Consider the following 19,985-nt stretch of genomic DNA (forward strand, 5'->3'; position numbering starts at 1 on the left):
TTTTTTTTTTCAAGTGGCTAGACAGAGGCTTTTCACGTATGCTAGACACGAAATAATCGACGTTCTCATATATGCCATTCATTCACACAGACCTCGCATGGGGTCAATGTCTGTAAAGTTGAGAAAACTCGCTGAATAACGGAAAATTCAAAATTCGTTCTGTAGCTGTACGATTTTAAATACTATGAAGATGCACGAAATTTTGTGAAACTAATATCCGTATGACAATTGAACTAAATTTCAATGGGCTTAATTATTTAGTGCTCTAAGAGGAAGCTGTACCTCGGGCCGAACTCCGATGCCACCTATTCAGATATATGCAAACGGCAGAGAAGATTTACTGAGATAACCTCCGAACCGATTTTAATGAAATTTGCTGAACTTGAGAGAGAAAGTTAAATTCTAGTGGCTGTTGCAAGCGAAATTTTGATTTAGGGCCTAACATTTTTTTTAATTCGCCGTAAACTGGCAAGGTAAAAAAGAAAATCTGTGACTCTGCACAAAGAACAGCTATCGCAGTTCCGTACACGGCATCCGTTAGAACATCCAAAGCTGACAAATTTGGTATAATAATTTGTTATTGAGTTTGTTACAATGTTTAAAAGAGTTTTGAAAATGCCCTACTCACACATTAGTGTCGTATTTAAGAGCCATGTATAGCACATCGATTTTGTTCGCTTTAGATGTACTATTAGATGCAATTTACAAAACTGTGATGTCATTTTTTATTGCTGAGCTAGAGTTGTAAACTTGATAGTTTCGTTTTCTGCAAATGTGCGATTTTAAACCATATTTATTAAAAAGAATCGGCGGCCTTAATCAAGAATCCACTTTCAGCAGTCACTAGAGTGACTAGAGTCATTAGAGTGATTTTTCTTTTAAATGCAACAAACATTATCAAATTTGGTGCAGTGGTTGCCGAGAAAAGTGGTTGCTCTTTTCCCATGTATTTACGTAGGAGCTCCCGAGCTAAATATTCCTCTTAAATATTGTAATGCTGCAGTAAAGGGTGATGATAGAAACACAGTTACTATCAGAAAGAGCTATTACAAAGAATTTATATTCATATTGGGCTTAATCGGGTTCTGGAAGGAAAACAAAAAGGCGCTCAAACGAAGACAGCAGCGATCACGGACGGTCGTTGGTCCTCCAAATCTAGGGACGTGTTTTCGGACGGTCCTTTTCAGCAATATCATCTTCGGTGCGCGCTAGCTTATCGGCTGGTTGAGCAAAACCGCACGAGCTGATTTGCTGGTTTGAGCACTACGTCACGCGAATGCAATGGTGTCGCCGAAAGTGATCGTCCGAGAATGGAATGGAATGGAAAACTTCATTGACTCTTTTAAGGTTTTAGCGGGTCGAGGCCGAAGTCTCCATTCTTGAAGCTTGGGTCCTCTTCAGCCATGGATGGGCCCCTAGTCCAGGGCTCCACTGAGCCGGGCCGCCTCGCACGCGTGCGCTATTAGAGCTCTTTGAGCCTCTAGCTCGCGGCTGGTGAGCCAGCTCTCCCATTGCTCCGCACTTGGTGTTTTGTGTTTGTGGAATGCCTGGTTTCTTGTACACTCCCATGTGATGTGGTATAATGTTGGTTTAGCTCCACACCACGGACAGGTTGCGTTATACTGCGTGGGGAACATCCTACTTAGTATGTGTAAGTTTGGGAAGGAGCCCGTTTGCAGTCTCCGCCATCCTGCGGTCTCCTCCTTTGTTAATGCTTTATGTGGTGGGGGATATTGATATCTTAGCCCCTTATAGAGGTTTAATAGCTCTGAAAAGCTGTTCCCGCAGTTGATCTGTGGCCCCTCTGGGGCGGTTGACGTTCCTGCTCGAGAATGTACGTCCTCCGAACTCAAGGGACAAATCGGTCACCTACTTACGCTTGTATGATCACCGTGCATTCCAATGTAATATTGCTCGGACTCGGCTCACACTTGAGACATACGACGCCATTCGCGTCGCTCGCGAATTTCGTTTAGGCGAGACTGTCTCGCTATAGAATTGACAAGAGCGTTTGAAAAGCAAACTCGGCTACAGCAGGTACGACTCGCGTTGAGCGACAACTTCATAACGGTGAAAATCTGGGGTAACACGGTCGCTGGCAAAGAAGTAATCCAATGCAAGTGTGACAATATGCCCGACATTTGTAATCCTGCGTTATTGCATTATAGCCTGTATTAAGAATTCACACGTTCCCATAAAAGAAAACCCATGTGATAATATTGGATTATCGTACGGGTCGTATGGGTATCTGGCTATGAGGGATATGCCGGGGAGGAGAATAGTAAATGAAAAAAAAATATGGCTCGAAGGTTGGTGGTGCGAAGGACGGGAAAACACGTATTGAAAGAAACATCACACGTTATATTAGTTTGTGGCATATTGCGTAAAAGGTTCTAACGGTTCTATGGCCGGCGTAAAGGTCAACACGAAGCGAAACTTGTTAAAAGGCTCTCATTAGCAATTTCTGCCACTTCGTTTCGAAGGGGGATCGCTCATGTCATTTACCCTATAGGCCCGCCGTTTCGCCCGTTATCTATCCGTCCAGCTTAACCACTCATCCATCCATACATCACCTATTACGCCCGATACGCCCGATACACCCGAGTCTTGAAGCTTCGAGCACGTATACTCAGTAGCTGCCTGCCGCCGTTCAAGCTCGAACATGGTGGCCTTATTCGGATGTTTTACGAATATCGCGTATGAAACCGACGTATGCAGTAAAAAGAAGCAGTAAGGAACAAGTAACAGTACACAAGAAATTACACGGGACATTCACGTACAATGCTCTTAAATTAAAAACGCGAACAGTAAAGGACCCCCTTTTTACGCGCAACTACAAAGTAATCGCTCGGTAGTCGGTTTCAAAAGCATGGAGTGGTCCCGTGTGTACGCTTTGGAGTCTGAGTTAAGCCACTGTTGCGAATGCAGGTGAAACTCTAAAACGGAAAGAAATTGCATTGCGGTAGTTTCGGAATCGTCGATCGTGCTTTAACGTATGAGCACTGCACATGCTGTAGGCTCGTAAATTGTCTTCAAGTAGGCTCAACTTCCAGCTAGACCCGGTCGCATATGTAGTCTGTGCAAACAAGTGTCTCGTTGATTCATTGCATTTTTTTTCTATTTTTTTTTTCTTTTTGCCTCTGCTAGCAAGCGAATCCGCGGAACAACCGCCGATCGAGGACGCGGCAAGTGAGTGCTCGAGATTTTCATTCTTTTTCCTTCTTCATCTTTTTCCTCATTTTTACAGCGAAGATTTTGTTGACACAACAGAACAGCTCGAAAACGTAAACGTTTGGAAAGGTGTTCGCAGCGACGCGAACAAAAAATTATAAGCCCGTGCTAAAAATTGGTCGGAATGTGGGAAGTGATGAAGTTTATACGCAGGGGAAAGTTCATGATTGGTAGTGCAAAATGTGACATGCCGCCATCTATGATAAGCGACAGCCAGGCTAAGGCACCTGCTCCGTTCTCTCGAAACGTGGTGGGAGAGCGCTGCAATATGATAGCCCATGAACGCAGTCACGTGTTTTTTTTTTAATATTTCGCGGGCTTTCTTTAAATGCCGGAAAAGAAGCACTATACGCAGGAGGTAAATTGCCACAAAAGCTGGATCGGCTGTTTCTGAGCCTCCTCTACTACGTAACGAAACGCGCTTGGCTATAAGGTGAATATCAACACGTTTTTCATAGCTCGTCTTAGTTATGATTGACTGATTAAGCGGGGAAAAAAAAGATACTCTGGAGATCGCCACAGGAAGACAGAGAATACGTCTTTGGTTTCACCCAGATGCGGCTTACCGATTTTTCAAAAATTCTTGGCTCAAGTTACGGACGTGTGCGCGTGTGTGCGTGTTTCGTTAATATTCCTGCATTCAACAAAGCTCTATTTTTATTCTCCCATTGCGTCGTCAGCTCCATCATAAATTTCTTACATTTGGTTGATGCGCAGGAAGGGTTTTCTTGAACCTTCATTTTCCCGTGGTTATTCATCACTTTTATTTTAAGTTTATGGCACGTTTCTCTTTCTTTCTTTTCTTTCAGCGGAAAATAGCAGCGGAGGAGTTCCTCCATTCCACGAAATGCCGGAAGGAGACTTCTGGGACAGTGAGTGGCGTGCGATCTTCCGGCACGCCCGCGTGCGCAAGAGCTCTGGGGGTGCTATTCTGAACCTTCTCACGTTCCGCCACGTAGTCAAACTCGCCATCTCGTCAGCTAGGATTGGCCCAGAGCCCTTCTACGGCCTCTATGATTGGCTCAGGATGCCGCCATTACAGAATCTGATGGTGCGGCGCAATTTTTACCACGAACAGAATAGCGCCCCTGACACAACGGGAGCCATTTTAAACGAGCAGACACGACATTTGGTGACCTCGAAACCGCAAAAAAAAAAAAGGGAAGAAAAGATACTGGGATGCCTCAGAATGCCTTTAATTAGAAAGTTGACCGATTAATAGGCTTTCAACAACAACAACAAAAAAAACCCGCTTCGTTTTCTTTTGACGTCATGACAAAAAGGGTGGTCACCTGGGGGCAGAACATTGCGACGTTTTGCCACTTGCTCAAGCTAGCTCGGGCGCCTGCTTTGCCGCAAATACTCACTTGCGCGGTCCTACACATTTACAACTTACGTGCTCCGAATTGCACGGCCTTGTGATGTTCCCACGGGTCACCCGCTGTGATGAGCCCACGTGTGGCTATCTTTGTCACGACCGAGAATGTGCCGGCATTCTGTGGCAATCACTCAGAGTTGACGTAATTCTACGATGTGTTATTTAGTTATTACCTTGTGAAGTATCTTTTTGTTTCTTGCGGCCATCTTTTATTTATCAGGCTCCGGAACGCCACCGGTCTCCATCGTGTTCGCAGAGGACGCCGAAAGCGTCGAAGAGAGTGAGTGAAACGTCTTGAGCGCACGTGTTGGAATACGCACTCGGGACGAAATATTTTTTTAAAAGCTGTGTTAGTAATATCACCCTTCTAAAATATGCTAGACGAGCTATAATTACTGGGAAGTTATTGGTAAGCTAGAAAAAAAAAAGGCGCAGTAACGGAAGACGGTTGGCGACACCGTCTTGGAAGTTCGCGCTGTCAGCTCGGGCCTAGTTGAGTGTAAAGCGATGCTTTCTTTGCCAACGTTCCCGAGTTTATCGTGGCTGCCTGGCTGCTGTTTTTTGGTCGGGCGCTATTTTTTTTTTTTTAATTATCGGGTTTTACGTGCCAAAACCACTTTCTGATTATGAGGCACGCCGTAGTGGAGGACTCCGGAAATTTCGACCACCTGGGGTTCTTTAACGTGCACCTAAATCTAAGTACACGGGTGTTTTCGCATTTCGCCCCCATCGAAATGCGGCCGCCGTGGCCGGGATTCGATCCCGCGACCTCGTGCTCAGCAGCCCAACACCATAGCCACTGAGCAACCACGGCGGGTGGCGCTATTTCGGCTCATACATGGTGTTTCTGAGAAGACTGCGGAGCAAACTCCTAGAAATAGAAATCTCGAGATGAAAAATCGACTGTTCAGAAGCTGGATTAATGGGAACGACGAATGTCGGAGAACAGGTTAAATGTTCCAATATTCTTGCTGATTAGATAAACACACCGACTAATCGAGCCTTCTTTATCTTTTTTTGATAGAATATTACCTTTTGTTTCCGTGTGTGCCTGCCGCTCCTAAGAAAGATGAAATCGCGCCTTTGTGACCGTTTAGACTACCATCCCAGCTCGCCTATGACAGGTTGACGGCAACTGCGTAGCCGGAATAACGTAAAACGAGATTTGGAAAAAAAAAAAGAAAGATCGCGCCGATGTCGGAGTGAAAAAAAGCCTGGTACCGGCACTCGCGCCTACTTTCTGGTGACGTTATGACGTCACAAATTTCGCAAGCGACGAGCACCTAAATCAAACTGCACGAGTGCGTTCTCATTTCTCCCCATCGAAATGCGGCCGCCGCGGCCGGGACGGAACCTGTGACGTTGTGTTCAGCAGCACGACTCCATCATAGCCAGTTACTGGGTACCGCGCCTGCTTATTACCGAAGAAGCAACGCATTTCAGCCTAAAGGAACAAAAAGCTTTAATGTAGCGAGTTTAGGGAACCTTTTTCTTGCTGCGAGAAAGGCGCACACAGACGAATCGACGCAGTGCTAACGTCGGTCGGTACGTTGTGCGAAGAAACGGCTATTTGGAAGGGTACACTAGGGGACATTAGGGGAAGGGGACATTAGGGAAGACGAAACGCACGAGCGGTATTATTTTTTTTTGTGTGTCTCTTCACGTCCCGTTCAAAAAGCGCCGTTTCTGCGCCCAACCGAGGTCGCGGGATCGATTCCCGGACCACGTGACCGCGCGTCTAAGGGGTGGAAAAAAATGCAGGAGCGTTCGTGTACTTCGATTTACGTGCGCCTTAAAGGACTCTGCAGGTGGTTAGAATTATACTTCGGAGTGCTCCCAATGCGGCCTGCCTCGTATTCATGTTGTGGTTCTTGCGGCGTAAAACCGCGGAAATAATAATTTCTTTCTCCCCAGGTAGCCCGAGTGCATTGTAACTTGTGACGTCACACGACGTATGGCGATGACGTCGGCGCGAAATTAAAAAAAATAAAAGGAAGACGTTATCCGCTTCTAAGAGACAGTTGTTTTTTGTGCCATATATGGGGAAGATAAAGTTTTCGAAAAGAATACGTTGGGGGGGGGGGGGGGGGGGGGAGGGGCGGCCTAAAGCAGTTTGGTGCTGATCTTTAGTGTCCACTTATTGGTACCTGAATGCAGCCGTGTGGCAGCCATGTGCCCATGTTAGGCTTAGCGTTCGCAGCATGTGGCCGGGGAAGTTTTCACGTGCTCGTTGCCGCAGTATACGAGCTCGGAAGGGCGCCGAAATTTAACCCTTTGTTCTTCGCACGCATGACGCGCCTCCAGATGTCCAAGTCGAACCCAGGAACATAAGCGGCTTAGAAGATCCGTCAGCAGTCGCGCTGGATTACGTGTAATGGTAAGACAACAATTCATTCATTCATTCATTCATTCATTCATTCATTCATTCATTCATTCATTCATTCATTCATTCATTTAAGCGCGTATTACCTAACAGGCTTGATGATATCCTAGAGTGAGGGAAGGGGGGGGGGGAGTTACAAAATACGCAAGGTCGAACACATGTTTAACGAACGCTACTACAATGAAATTGCCTGTATAACGAAGGATTCCGTATGTCCCGGCCAAATTCCAATGCTTAATGTCTATTGTGCACGCCTCCACAGCGAATACTATACTACAATTAATGCACCTCTACCACGGATACATTTAGGTATCCCTGAAGGCTGATTTGTTGTTTTACAACGAACGGTCGTAGGGACTGGCCCCTACACTTCACTCCGCATTTTACTATGACGCAAAAGAAAGTAAAAGAAACAAGCCCAGCGGGCCCGAACAGCCGAACACTGCAGGAGGGGCACGCATTGTGTGTGTAATGATCCAGCGATAACAATATAACAGTAACAGTGCTAGGCTTAGCGACACTTTAATCGCGAAAAAGTTTCCTGCCCTGTACTCGGCGGCCGTGCTAAGTTTACCGAGCCGTTGGTGCTGGCCATGTAACTTAACACCGGTGAACTCTGTCAACTACAAGTTCAAGCCCGCCGGCACAGCCTAGGGGCCATTTGCGGCTGTCCAAGTGTTAGTTTACGAAACGAAGTAAACATCATCGAGCACTTGCCAGCCCGTCGCATCTCGGTCGGCTGCAGTCGCGCGTATACAGACGGCCGAAGTGCGCAAAATATTATTTCTCTAACCGTCTCTTGAATTCAGGGATTCGCTGTTGCTGCGGCGTGCTCCGCAGGTGCTCTTGCGAGCGGTGCCCTCATTCGCGTTCTTTACAACGAAGGGCCGTGTATAACGAACGATTTCGGAGGCACCAAGCGCTTCGTTATAAAGGCGTTAGACTGTACAGCGAGGTTAAGTTCTCACAGGCGTCAGGTGTCATACGAAACTGAGAACTAGCAGCATGCAAGTAGCGCAGAGGAACGTCAGCTGCACACAGGGTTATATGTTTGTAAATATGCTTCGAATTTTAATTGAATTCTGCGGTTTTTACGTGCCGAAAGCACGATTCGATTATGAGGCATGCCGTAGTGCGGGGGACAGCGGATTGATTTTGACCACCAGGGCATCTTGAAGGTGCCCCCAATGCACGGGACATTGGCGTTTGTTTGCATTTCGCCCCCATCGGAATGCGGCCACCGGGGCCGGGATTTGATCCCTCGACCTCATGGTTATAGCAGCGCAACACCATAACCGCTAAGCCACTGCGGGGGGTACTTCGAATTTTAATAGAGAATATATATATATATATATATATATATATATATATATATATATATATATATATAACGCGACTTAAACGAATGCGAGCTTGAATCGGGGGATAAGGAACACGTAGAACGAGACTGCTCCCGTATTGATACAAACGATGAAAAAATGTGTCGCGATTTTCAATGTCGGCAGTGCCGTTAAGAAAATCATTCCGCTATGAAAAAGCTCTGAGCAATATGAGAGAATTGGCATTAAGTGTGGTGTCGGCAGTCTGATTTTGGCAAAGCGTATTACCGCAGATGCGTCTGAGACTGAAGTGATCGTGCAACCACCGGCTGGGCGCGGCTGGGCGTGGCTGGGCTCAGCGGCAGAGGGGATGGGCGATCAGCGCGGACGTGTTTGTGAATCAAGCACAGAACAGCTACACTGTTCGGCGATTTTCGAGGGGGGCTCTAAAGAAGGACCACTTATAATCACTGTTCGCTCGGCAAAACAGCTGGCCGTTTGGTTGGCTCAAGGTAGCTCCTACTTGGATTCAGAGCGCCGGCGGAATCGGTCCGCTCGGATTCGGAGAATCAGAGCGACCGTCCGAAGATGTGCCGTAAATCTCCCTATACTGTCTGCACGTTGTCTCAGTTTAAAGTGACACCTCACCGAGTTTGAACGTTATAAAGGGACAATTTTTCGGTGCGCAGATCAGAGTTGCGGAGTGGAGCCCTCCATTTCATTTCCACTACACGGCAGGAGAATGCAGATCCCCGTATAATTTCATTCCTCTAACTCCTCGGAATGGTTGGACTAAGTCCCACTCCTGGAGTGACACGAACCGGATTCAACTCCGGGACTCAAAATCCTGTAAATGAAGTGATTTTTTTAATAATTGCTTACGGGCTGCTCCCCTACGTGCCTAACAACAACAACAACAACAACAACAACAACAACAACAACAACAACAACAACAACAACAACAACAACAACAACAACAACAACAACAACAACAACAACAACAACAACAACAACAACAACAACAACAACAACAACAACAACCGCATTTTTGTTGGCACAAGGACAATCACGCTTTATGGGCTTTTAGCTCTTCAGGGCGTTCTCGCCTGTTATCTCTCTAATCAATAATCATTCGAGTAAAGCAGAGTACAAACTAATCTTGCACTGTGCTCCCCGTAGTGCGTGAACGCACTTATATTAGGCAAATACAGGTACACAAAATTAGGGCGCTGGTCATCACTGAGAAAGCTTCTGCGGCAGCGAGTCGAGAGCCAGTGGAATCGCTGAATACGGCTGCCTTTCTTTCTTCGCATTTACAGGCATACTAACGGGCACCATAATCCAGCACACCTCTTTGACACGACAGTGGGCGAAAAAAAAAAAAACAAGACACGCTTTAAGAATTACCGTTGCCCCGCGCCGGATGCAACCGCATTGAGACCCGCCGTGGTTGCTCAGTGGCTATGGTGCTAGGCTGCTGAGCACGAGGGTGCGGCATCGAATCCCGGCTACTGCGGCCGCATTTCGATGGGAGCGAAATGCGAGAACACCCGTGTACTTAGATTTAGGTGCACGTTAAAGAACCCCAGGTGGTCGAAATTTCCGGAGTCCTCCACTACTGCGTGCATCATAATCGGAAAGTGGTTTTGGCACGTGAAACCCCATAATTTAATTTTTTTTAACGGCATTGCGACGTGACCGTTTTTGGCTTGCACCCCTTTATCGTATAGGTCAAGCATGCTCTTGCTCAATCGAATAATTCTTGGCTGCTTAACTTTTTAACTGAATGTTAAGGAGTTCGCTCACAATAACGAGTTAACCAACTCCTTAAACAAGAATAGTTAAGGAGTTTACTCTAACTACAAGTTTTATCCTATATATCGTAAATAATAAAAAAAAAGGTTAAGCTTGAATTTGTTTTTGCCTAGAAGAGCACCGGCGTCAGCATAGCAGACTTATCGTGCGCGCTGATCTTGCACTTTTCTCACAACAGACCATTTTATGTTTGCGTTTGCAGGTACAGTCACCGGCGACGTTGACGCCGACAATAGTGGAGCCCACGCAGCGTTTGGCGTCGCCATCGCCAATGCGTTCTTTCTTTGTTTTTTTTAATGCTAATTACTTGTCTATATCTAACGTACGTCATCAGCGATATTGTTGCAAATAAAGAGAAATGTTAAATGTAACACTCAGGACCCAACGCTCAATGGCGTTAGATATTTTCTGATAGTCTGGCTGTTAATATTGGCTATGCGTTCAGGTTGCAGCATAGATTATTTTAGCGATAACAGCAGTCGCTCTAAAACACTTCTCGGTCCAGTGAAGCGGCAAATCGGCCACCTCCGCGCTATCGTTGATCTTCTACCGAACGTACTCACATGAAACAGAGGTTGCCGGTGATTAGGCGAGCACCTCAAGCAGTGCCGCGTTCATTGTCGTTCTCTGGCGCGCGATTTTGCGACACACAGGCGAAGATGTTTCTGCTCCGTACCACTGTTGCATTGCTTACGTGGACTCGACGCAAGGTGGTTGAGTCAGAAGGCGAGCTGACTCGGCTTGGATGTTGGCTTGAGTCGAATGCGTTTGAATGCACGTTGCCCGGGGTTGTTTAGCGAGTCAACGCACCCTTCGTTGATGGTTTGTCAGAGCTCGCCTCGACGCTTGCGTGGCCCGGCAGGTTCGTGCTTACGTGAAACGGTTTCAGCTGAAAGACTTAGTTTCGTTTTGAAAGGGTAAACGGCGGCTTCTATCGTCATTCTCCACTACCTCGAAACGCTTGAAAACTTGGAAAAAGACACGAGTTCTGCCGACACGGCCGTACGCTGGGACGCTAATAATGCTTCACGCGTACCGCTGAGGTGGAGTGGGAAAAACGAAGAAGCGGGGGAAAATTTGAAGCTTGCCCGCGAAAGATTGAAATAATATTCCGTCGAACGCAAATGATCTCTCTTTTCGATAGACGTCGACGTCGAGGCGAATTGGGAGAGGGAGACCTTTAGTGTGCTAACCGAGGGTGGAGCCTGAGGGAGAAGCCCTCAGTACAGGGCACGGTGGCCCAGGGTCCCTGTGACTGCTGGCTCTCCTGGTATGAGTTGGACAGTGCAGCTTCCCGGGGCGGAAAGGGCGGCTGAGGGGCACACTCGGTGCGAATGAATGTTAGTATAGCACGGCGTTTCTTCTGTTGGTATAGCAAGGCGCAGTGCAATCCACTATCTTTTTTTAAAATAAACCTTGGTATTGAGGGAAAGCCACGTATTGTGATTTTGTAAAGAGCAGACCCGATGCAAAACCAGCATATATTGAGTTTATGTTCGACCCACTTTATTTGAGACACTCTAGGATACTTCATTACAAACACACTGCACTGACGGTAATTTTTCGACTTTCTTTTGTAATGAGTCAATGTATTTCGTTGCACGAAAGGAAAAAATCACATCCACCCGACTGTAGCATGCAACTAAAGGGAACGCTCCTACGGGTTTCGCAGAAATAAAAGATTCGCAGTTGGAAAAAAAATATACCTGGCCCTGGACTCGAACCCCCGACATATGTTTCCAGAGGCGGTCGCTCTTCTACCTGAGATAACCAGGAGGCTAGCAGGTTGCAGCGCGAGGATGAATTAATCGACCAACTCGCAGCACAGGAACACTGAATACGGCAAATAAGTTCCGCTGATGCCCACAAGGTGGATGAGTGTTCATGAAAGGGGAAACGTGTTGCATCTGCTGAGGCGTAACCTAGCGCCAGAGTCTTCGCTGCACACTAAGATCCCTGCGCACAGTGCGCTAACGCCGTCTGTCGAAAGCATGCCAATCAGTGAGCCTGAGCCAAAAAAAAAAAAATAATACAGAAAGAAAGAAACGCTTATACTCCGTTTCTCACTCAGCAGGCAACGCTGCAGAAGCTGCGCTACGTGTAGTGCGGTAAAAAAAAAAAAGGCTCACTCCGCGTGTTTCTCTGTCGTTCTGATGCGCGACGCTTCCTAGGAAATGTCTACTTGTTATACTACAACCATCACTTGTAGACGTGAGAATACTTCAAACTAGGTACTGAAGACACAATCATCTTTGCTGGCTTCACACGGGCTGAACGTATCTGGGATCTGGGTATCTCGTAACCATTTACGGAGAGATAAAAACTGACATTTCGCGCCTCTAGAGCGTCGTAGTGAGTCGCAAAAAGGTATCAATATGTAGGTCTCAACGACATAAGCTAGAACTAGTCGCAGAGTAGGTAAAATTGCAACTACAACCGTATACAGCTGCGTTAAAATTTCGTATTAGGGAGCATCGTAATCGCCGGACATTTTTGAAATTTTATTATTTATTCTGTATTGCTAGCCTGGGTACCAGATCTTAACCAGGTGTGGGCGTACGAAATTGTAATTGACCAAACAGAACCTTAACATGATATATAATCACAATCGTCAATTAGTGCCGATTTAGTAGAAAAAATGATGAGTCATAGCACGCTGGGAACGTGGATGTCCAGTGAAACTGTTTAGTGCCCGACACAGAGGTGACACAGGATTTTCAACAAAGATACGAACATATTTACGGTCCTAATCTGTGGTCACCGTCATTATATAAGTACGCACACACATTCGCGTGTCACCTCTATTATCAAATGTGTACGTCACGTAAGACAATGAGTGGCTGATACTCCTTTAGGCAATGGCTTATACCCCCGTAAACGCGGTCTCGCCGTTACGACGACAGAAGACAAATTCTTGTCTTGTCTTGTGTCCTTAACAGTGGCGCGTACCCACTATGGGGGATTGGCCAAGAAGCAGGCGGTTTTACATATGGTTAGAAGTAGAGAAAAACTAGATTTGAATAGTGGAGCGTGGGACGATAGAACTGTAATTTAGAAGTGTAATGAAAATATTGTTAAAAATTTTGATAAAATAAGTTAACGTGAAGAAATGAAATAATAGAAACTATGGATAATTTTTGAAATTCAACGAGGTACTCTTTTTGCCTCTCTAATAAAATTGTAACTGCAAGAAATGCTACGCTGAAATGGTGAGCGGCGACGGCGCCAGCTGTGGAAGAAGACGACGACAACGACGAACGCGGGAGCAGTGGCACGAGTGCGTTCGCACGGTTGGCGCCGATAATTTTTTAAACAATCCTTTCTGAAAAAGCTGTACAAGACTTTTTTTCAAAAACGTACGTTATTACCCGTGTGCCTGGTACCTCTTTGGGTCCCACGTGTGACGCGGGCAGTTCAAGGGCGCGTTACAGGTCCCCGAGCCCACGGGGGTATGAGCCATTGAACTTGGACCTTTTCTGCACTATCGCCAGGATCGGCCCACATGATGATAGTTGTTGCACACAGGCGCCACGAAACACCGGATCTGAGCCATACGCATGGCCCAGGCAACACACCAGCATTGGTCCAAGCATGGCCCAGTCCTGGCAGAAATTGGTACCAATCTTAGACCAATGTTGGCATATTGGCAAAGTGCAACCCAATCCAATGCTGGTCTAGCGTTAAAGCCAAGATTGGGCCAATGTTATGCCAATGCGGCAGCCAATGTGCTGCCAGCGTAGGACCAGCGTTGAGCCATATCCTTGCCATATTAATGCCAGGTTTGAGCCAATGCAGCAGCCATTGTGCTGCCAGCGTAGGACCAGTGTTCAGCCATATCGTCGCCATTAGTAATGCCAGCTTTGAGCCAATGCACTTTGCATGACGAATATTTTAAATAGGCTGTCTCTAGAGCACGTAGCCATTCTTACCGAAAACCTTTCGCTAGAGGCATTTTTTATAGCAATTGTCCCCATACCGTCTTCCTCAATAGTAGCTAGGAAAGCTCGACAAGAAGATATTATGTCAAGAAGCAGAAGTCCTCTATACTTGCAAATAAAAGAATACTGAAATTGACTTTTATGACAGTTTATTTGCGAATAAATTTGCATAAACAGGCATTTTCCGTAGACCTAGCTGGGTGACGCTCGGTAATCTTCAAACAGTTTGTTTACAAGCACTGCCATCAGGATAGGAATTGGGCAATGTGCCAAGGACGGTGGGCTGGCCAGGGGTTTCAGGACAGGGAGCTGACGTCGGTAGGCAGGTTGGTCAGGACTTGGATGACGGCGGGCTGGTCAGGCCCCCGAGGACCACGATAACGCGGTGGTTTCGTTGAATTTGCTACCACTTCCCATAGCGACTTCACCATTACTTGGAGGAGATGCTTGCACTGTAAAAAAAAAAAAGGAAATATTATCAGAGATGTTAGTATGACAAATGTATGTGGCAGTGTTTTCATTTGAAAAATCACCATACCGCAAGAATAATATAAGTTTGAGCGGAGAGTTCGAAGGGGTGAATCAAGAAACCTTCTTGCAAGAGATTTGTCAGGTAACACTTTTTAATATTTCGACATATATGGCATATTTCGTAGAAGGTGTAAGAGAGAGTATTTAGAACACAAATATAAAATGCGCCGGATCCGTCCGCCTTGTTTACACCCCACACCTAGTCAGCGTAGCCCTTTATAATTAAAAAAATTGCAGCAAGACCTGCTACAGCACAAAAAGCCTAGTTTCAGAGTGTGTAGATACAATGCGGCCTTCGTGCGAAATTTTTTATGTGGAATCCGAGACGTTCTGTCAGGAAACACTAGCAAACTAGGCAATTATTATACGAAAAGAAAGAAAAACTGCCGGCTGGAAATGATGCTTGACCTAGAACAGTGAGAAGAAGCGCGGTTCCTCGGTATGACTATCAGGATCAGGCAGCGCGCATGACTTGATAAAATCGGAGTCCGGGAATTTGGGTGAAATTCACAGAGATTTACACGTGTTCTACTCCTGGCACTATCCAAAGGCTGCGAATAAAAAGAGCTATGTAATTACAGGCACTCTACATTAGCCAGAGCTGTTTCAGTAATATGTATACCGCGTGATATTGCTTGGGTTGGCAGTGGTTTATAATATTCATCCTACAAAATCACAAAAGAATTGTCGATTCGGCTCACAGCGTTTCTGCTCAGTAAAAGTTGATGGTTCTACACGAGCAATTTATCAGCACATAAATTTCCGCAGGCAAGAAATGAATAAAATAAGAAAGCATATTTCAGTGATTCTTTCGGCTGTGCGCTAACTTGCTGCGGTAGCAGCCTTCTCCAGCTGTGAAGACCACCATTTCATTTTAGATTGCCTGCCTATTCCTGAAATAATTGCGTTCCGCCGCTACAAGGAACTCGACAGCGATCTAGCGGTTATATGAAAATGTATTCACTTAAAGTGTACTGAAAAATATGTATTATCACATTTGACATATAACCACCACACATAAAAACTGTTTTAAATTTCCAGTCAACCTAAATTTATAATGCGCACATCAATGCCCCAAGCATATAGCAGGCAAACGCAATATAACGTTGCAATCGCCACCAAAGATTGTTCTTTAGGCTGTCCAAAATCGATGCAGTGCTGAGAATGAATAGAAAAAAAATCAACGTTAAGGACGCAGCGAAACCATGAGTAATGTTAGAACTTCAACAGTAATATGCATACAAATCGTGGAATTAAAAAGCGAAAAGAGAAAGCCTTGAGCAGCTGGACATAAATTTAAAGCCAAGAGTATCCTGAAATTTACCCCTTTGAAACAACCTTGCTTGTGAAACATCCGACTTAATGCGTCGTTTCCCAATTCACTCCGCCTGGCTCCTTATAAAACTTATAACATGCGCAAAAGAAATGCGCTCACCATTGTAAGATCCATGCTTCTGTGTATCCGTGTTCATCCCAGATCAAAGACGGTGGCCACCAGCGCTGAGTTTTTTCTAGTTGTTGTTTCGCCTGTATTAATTCTAACACTCACAAACATTCGTGGCCACGTTGCAGCATATTTCAAGGTGTAGGCTTCTCAGTAGGAATGACGACCGCAAGCGAGCATTTTTCACGATAGGAGTGCGCTGACAAGAACGGACAAGACTGCGAGCTCTCAGGTGGAGTTGCACCCAGTCGGTGGTGGTGGTAACAACTTTATTGAGACACTGCTCAGTTATGATCTGGCAGGCCCGAGTCCTAGGATGGCCCCTCACGAGGAGCGACCCTTTCGGCCCAGGCAAGGAGGGCTTTTTGTCGTTTTTCATCCGGTGTTCTGAGCAGCTCCTCCCACGTCTGTTCTGCTAGCGATGCATAGAAGGAAAGGGTAAAAGGAAAAGGTGAATGAAGAAAACGGCGTAAACGCCTCGCTTTTCCCGCTGGGCTTAGCCCGACCACGTTCTTTGGGCGGCAGCGACGGAGGGAGACGAGGAGGACAATAGGGACCCCGCCGCGTTACCCCGTGACTGCGAGAGATTCGACACAGCAGCTTGTAGCTGTCTGAGCGCTTGATTGACAGCATTGACCAGGCTCACGTGGGTGCGTGGGGGAGAGGCAAGTGGGGGCTCAAGGACGGAAAGTTAGGCCGAAAAAAGAAATCCGGAATGCGCCGTGCCAAAGACAGGCAAAGACGAGAGGTTGTTGAAACGGAAAAGCCCAAACGTGCAATTAATTTTTCTTTCTGTCAGGGGCATTCATACAAGGAGCTTACTACACATGCACGAACAAACAAATACATTGGAATAGGAGCATGATGATTACGTCACCGCAACATGCCATGCACGATGCTAAACAAACAAACAAAAGTTTCACTAATACATATGCGCTCCATCTCGATGCAACATAAAAAGGTTCCATCAGCTCTGTGGCACTGTAATTCTCGATTCTCCGTAGAATCCTGATCCTCCAAAGCCGCGGAGCGTACATGCAAAATATACAATGCGCAGGCAAATGCGCAATACCGTTGCTTCTTATGGAAAGCTCATGTTCAAATGCATGATCAATAAAGCAGCGGCTAGTTTGCCCGTTATGCGACTTCCCCTGCTTGCTACGTTGTGCTACATTTCGGTGAAGGCGAAGTGCAAAAATGGCCGTGGACCATGCATGGAGTTGACATGGGAGAACCACAGGTGGTTTGTTAACAAGCGTGGTACCAGCTCTGTTGAAGGGGTCGCAGCTTGCAAACATATTTCTGGTTCCTGCGCAGTGTGCCTGTGTTCAGTGCGTTAGTTTTCAAAACATGTTGTTCAATCTCAGCAAGTCGTAGAGCACTAAAAACCGACAAGGCAAAAATTGGCTTATTACGGGCCGTTTGTCCTCCAAAGAAAGCCAACTACTAACCCATATTGGCAAATCCGTACAAAAGTCGGTCCAATAATTCCCGCCTTGATGAACGGCAGTACCAATATTGTTTACTGACTGTGTAATGTGGGCCAACGTTGGATCTCTATCAGAATGGCACAGCCAATATTCGCGCCACGCTGTTAAGCTTAAGCCATCATTTGGCCAGGAATTGGAATGGCACTGCCAATATTGGAACCACGCTGTTAATCTTAGGCCGTCTTTGGGCCAGGAACTGCCAATACGTTTCCAACGTTGGCCCGACCTGACGTGCCGCCTGGGGCACCTTCGCTGTAAATATCCGCATTGAACTATACTCCTGTAAAGGATGCACCGCCGTAGATACATGCATGTTGAGGCAAAGCCACTTTACGGTGCACTTTAAGGAAATCGAGCGAATTCGCTTTGACTAAGCAGGGCTTGCGGGAGGCACTGGTATCTAGAAGGCCAACAAAAAGCGAGAATTAATCCTAGAGTAGGTAAAATTACCGGTATGGGTTATAATTGGTAAAAAAAAAAAGAACGGGTCAACCGATTGTCGACGTTAAAGAAAACAAGGTCGACGCAAACGCGCGTGAAATACGACACGAATAAAATGCAATATGTCTAAATAAGGAACATGAAGAAGAGACAGAATGGAGAGATATAGTTAGCAATTAATCAGTGAATCATTTTAACCGCTATTTACGTCGACTTTGTCTTTTTTTTTTTTTTTGGCGTCGACACTTGGTCGACCGCTTCTTTTTATTTATTTATTTTGCGCACACGGGGCTTATAGCGCAACAAACTATGTTTGTTCGCTAGCGCAAGCGGTGTGCTGTGGCCACTGAACGCAGAAACGTATCACTCCGCTCGCTCGGTGATTAGTAGGTCGAGATCGTCGAATGATTTTATGTAATCAACGCGTCATAATTTGAGACATAATAGCATGAGGCCTAATGTTACATCGAATCGCATGGCGTATAGGTATGTCCTTTTGTAATATATGTGACAAACGATGTTTCTTTTTTCGCCGTGAATGCGAGCAATAAGAGAATACTTTCTAGCCTTCGCAGCGTTGCCTGTTATGATTGAAGTGGAATGTATACGCTTGAGGGTTTTTAACCAAAAAATAAATAAATAAAATAAAATTGGCAGAGCCAACGAAAATGTTGGTATCTATACGAAGCGAAGATTAAGTTAAATGGCTAATTCAATGGTTTGCAGCTAACGGCGGCGCATAACAATTTGGGGATGACAGGTGCGTGCGCAGTAAAATACGGTAAGTATCAAGCAACATTTTCACCACCTTGCGGGTTTCCGCAGAAATACTGCGTCAAACACTTGCCTTTGCTTCGTGTGTTGTCGACAAATTCGATTTCGCCCTGGCATCTGCTAGCCGACTGGTCAATTCAGATGGTAGAGCGGCTGCCCCGAAAAGGCGGTGGTCCCGGGTTCGAGTCTCGGACCAGGACGAATTTTTCAACTATGAGGCTTTTCTTTCGAGGAACCCGTGTGGGTTTCCTTTGTAGCAATTTATACTAATGAGTGGATCGCTAATTTTCCCTTTATTAATCAATTTTTGGTTTCTGCACCTCCTGTGCCACAGAGGGACGTACCAATTCCGGATGATTTCCGGAGGATCTTCAGTAGCACATACAGAATGGTTACACTAAAAAGAACGTAAAGTAAATCGAAGAATGCGTGAAATATACTTCACCATTCTACTCGTATTGAAACACATCGGTGTGCTATAGAGACATCTGTCAACCGACAATGCATCTTCGTGTTCTATGTAGGGGTCCCACATTGTGAGACGCGCTCATGCTGGAGGATCGGCCAGAAACCCAGTGACACATATTGAGTGGCTAAATCAACGAATATTAAGCAAAGAAAAGAATCTGGGTAAATATAATTCACCATTACATTAACAGATTGATGCGCTTTGGAGATGCCTGTGAGCCGTAAGCCAAAGGTCGTGGGATCAAATCTAGGCCACGGCGACCGCATTTGATGGGGGGCGAAATGCAAAAACGCCCGTGTATCTTGCATTGGGTGCATGTTAAAGAACCCCCTGGTGGTCAAAAAAAAAAAAAAAAAGAGAACGAATACGGAGCCCCCCACTACGGCGTGCCTCATAATCATATCGTGGTTTTGGCACGTAAAACCCCAGAATTCTTTTTTATCTCGGCTGCTTGCCGGTTATTGCTTCCAGCCGCATTAAATCCCAGCGCTTCTGGAAGGAGGACATTTCCTATGCGTCCCATTGGGTGAATTTCTTCGCATTACATTACTATGGGCTGAGTGGTCACTGGAATTTCGCTGCAACCCACGCATGCCTCATCTTGTTGCGAACATTTGTTCCGGTATGTTTTTTGTCATTAGGCAACCAGCTCGCGTCTCAAACAGCAAGGCACTGCCATTTGTGTCATCGTACAAGTTCTCCCTTCTAATTTCTTTTTTGCCATTCTTGAAAATCTCAATGGTGGTGAAAACAAACAAACAAACAAACAAAC

The 19,985-nt window shown here is 45.9% G+C and overlaps 1 protein-coding gene across 6 annotated transcripts in view; it reads left to right on the top strand.

Annotated features, from left to right (window-relative positions):
* The window catches only part of LOC126518369 (uncharacterized), an 80,734-nt gene extending 70,242 nt beyond the window's left edge, over nucleotides 1-10,492 (top strand). For 4 of the 6 annotated variants that reach the window (XR_011891103.1, XR_011891102.1, XR_011891104.1 and 1 more), the window contains 3 exons: nucleotides 3,148-3,189; nucleotides 4,041-4,889; nucleotides 6,914-6,952. Coding sequence is in view for 2 of the 6 variants with exons in the window: in XM_072285550.1 (XP_072141651.1) it covers nucleotides 3,148-3,189; nucleotides 4,041-4,282; nucleotides 4,830-4,889; nucleotides 6,914-6,940 (371 nt within the window). In the remaining 4 variants the exon portion in view is untranslated. Of the gene's footprint in view, nucleotides 1-3,147; nucleotides 3,190-4,040; nucleotides 4,890-6,913; nucleotides 6,987-10,328 lie in introns of those variants that run through there. The other 2 variants (XM_072285550.1, XM_072285551.1) reach the window with 2 other exon arrangements.
* Nucleotides 10,493-19,985: the final 9,493 nt, after the last annotated feature.

This window comes from Dermacentor andersoni, chromosome 11 (genome assembly GCF_023375885.2).
Source record: "Dermacentor andersoni chromosome 11, qqDerAnde1_hic_scaffold, whole genome shotgun sequence".
In the NCBI taxonomy this organism is placed as follows: Eukaryota; Metazoa; Arthropoda; class Arachnida; order Ixodida; family Ixodidae; genus Dermacentor; species Dermacentor andersoni.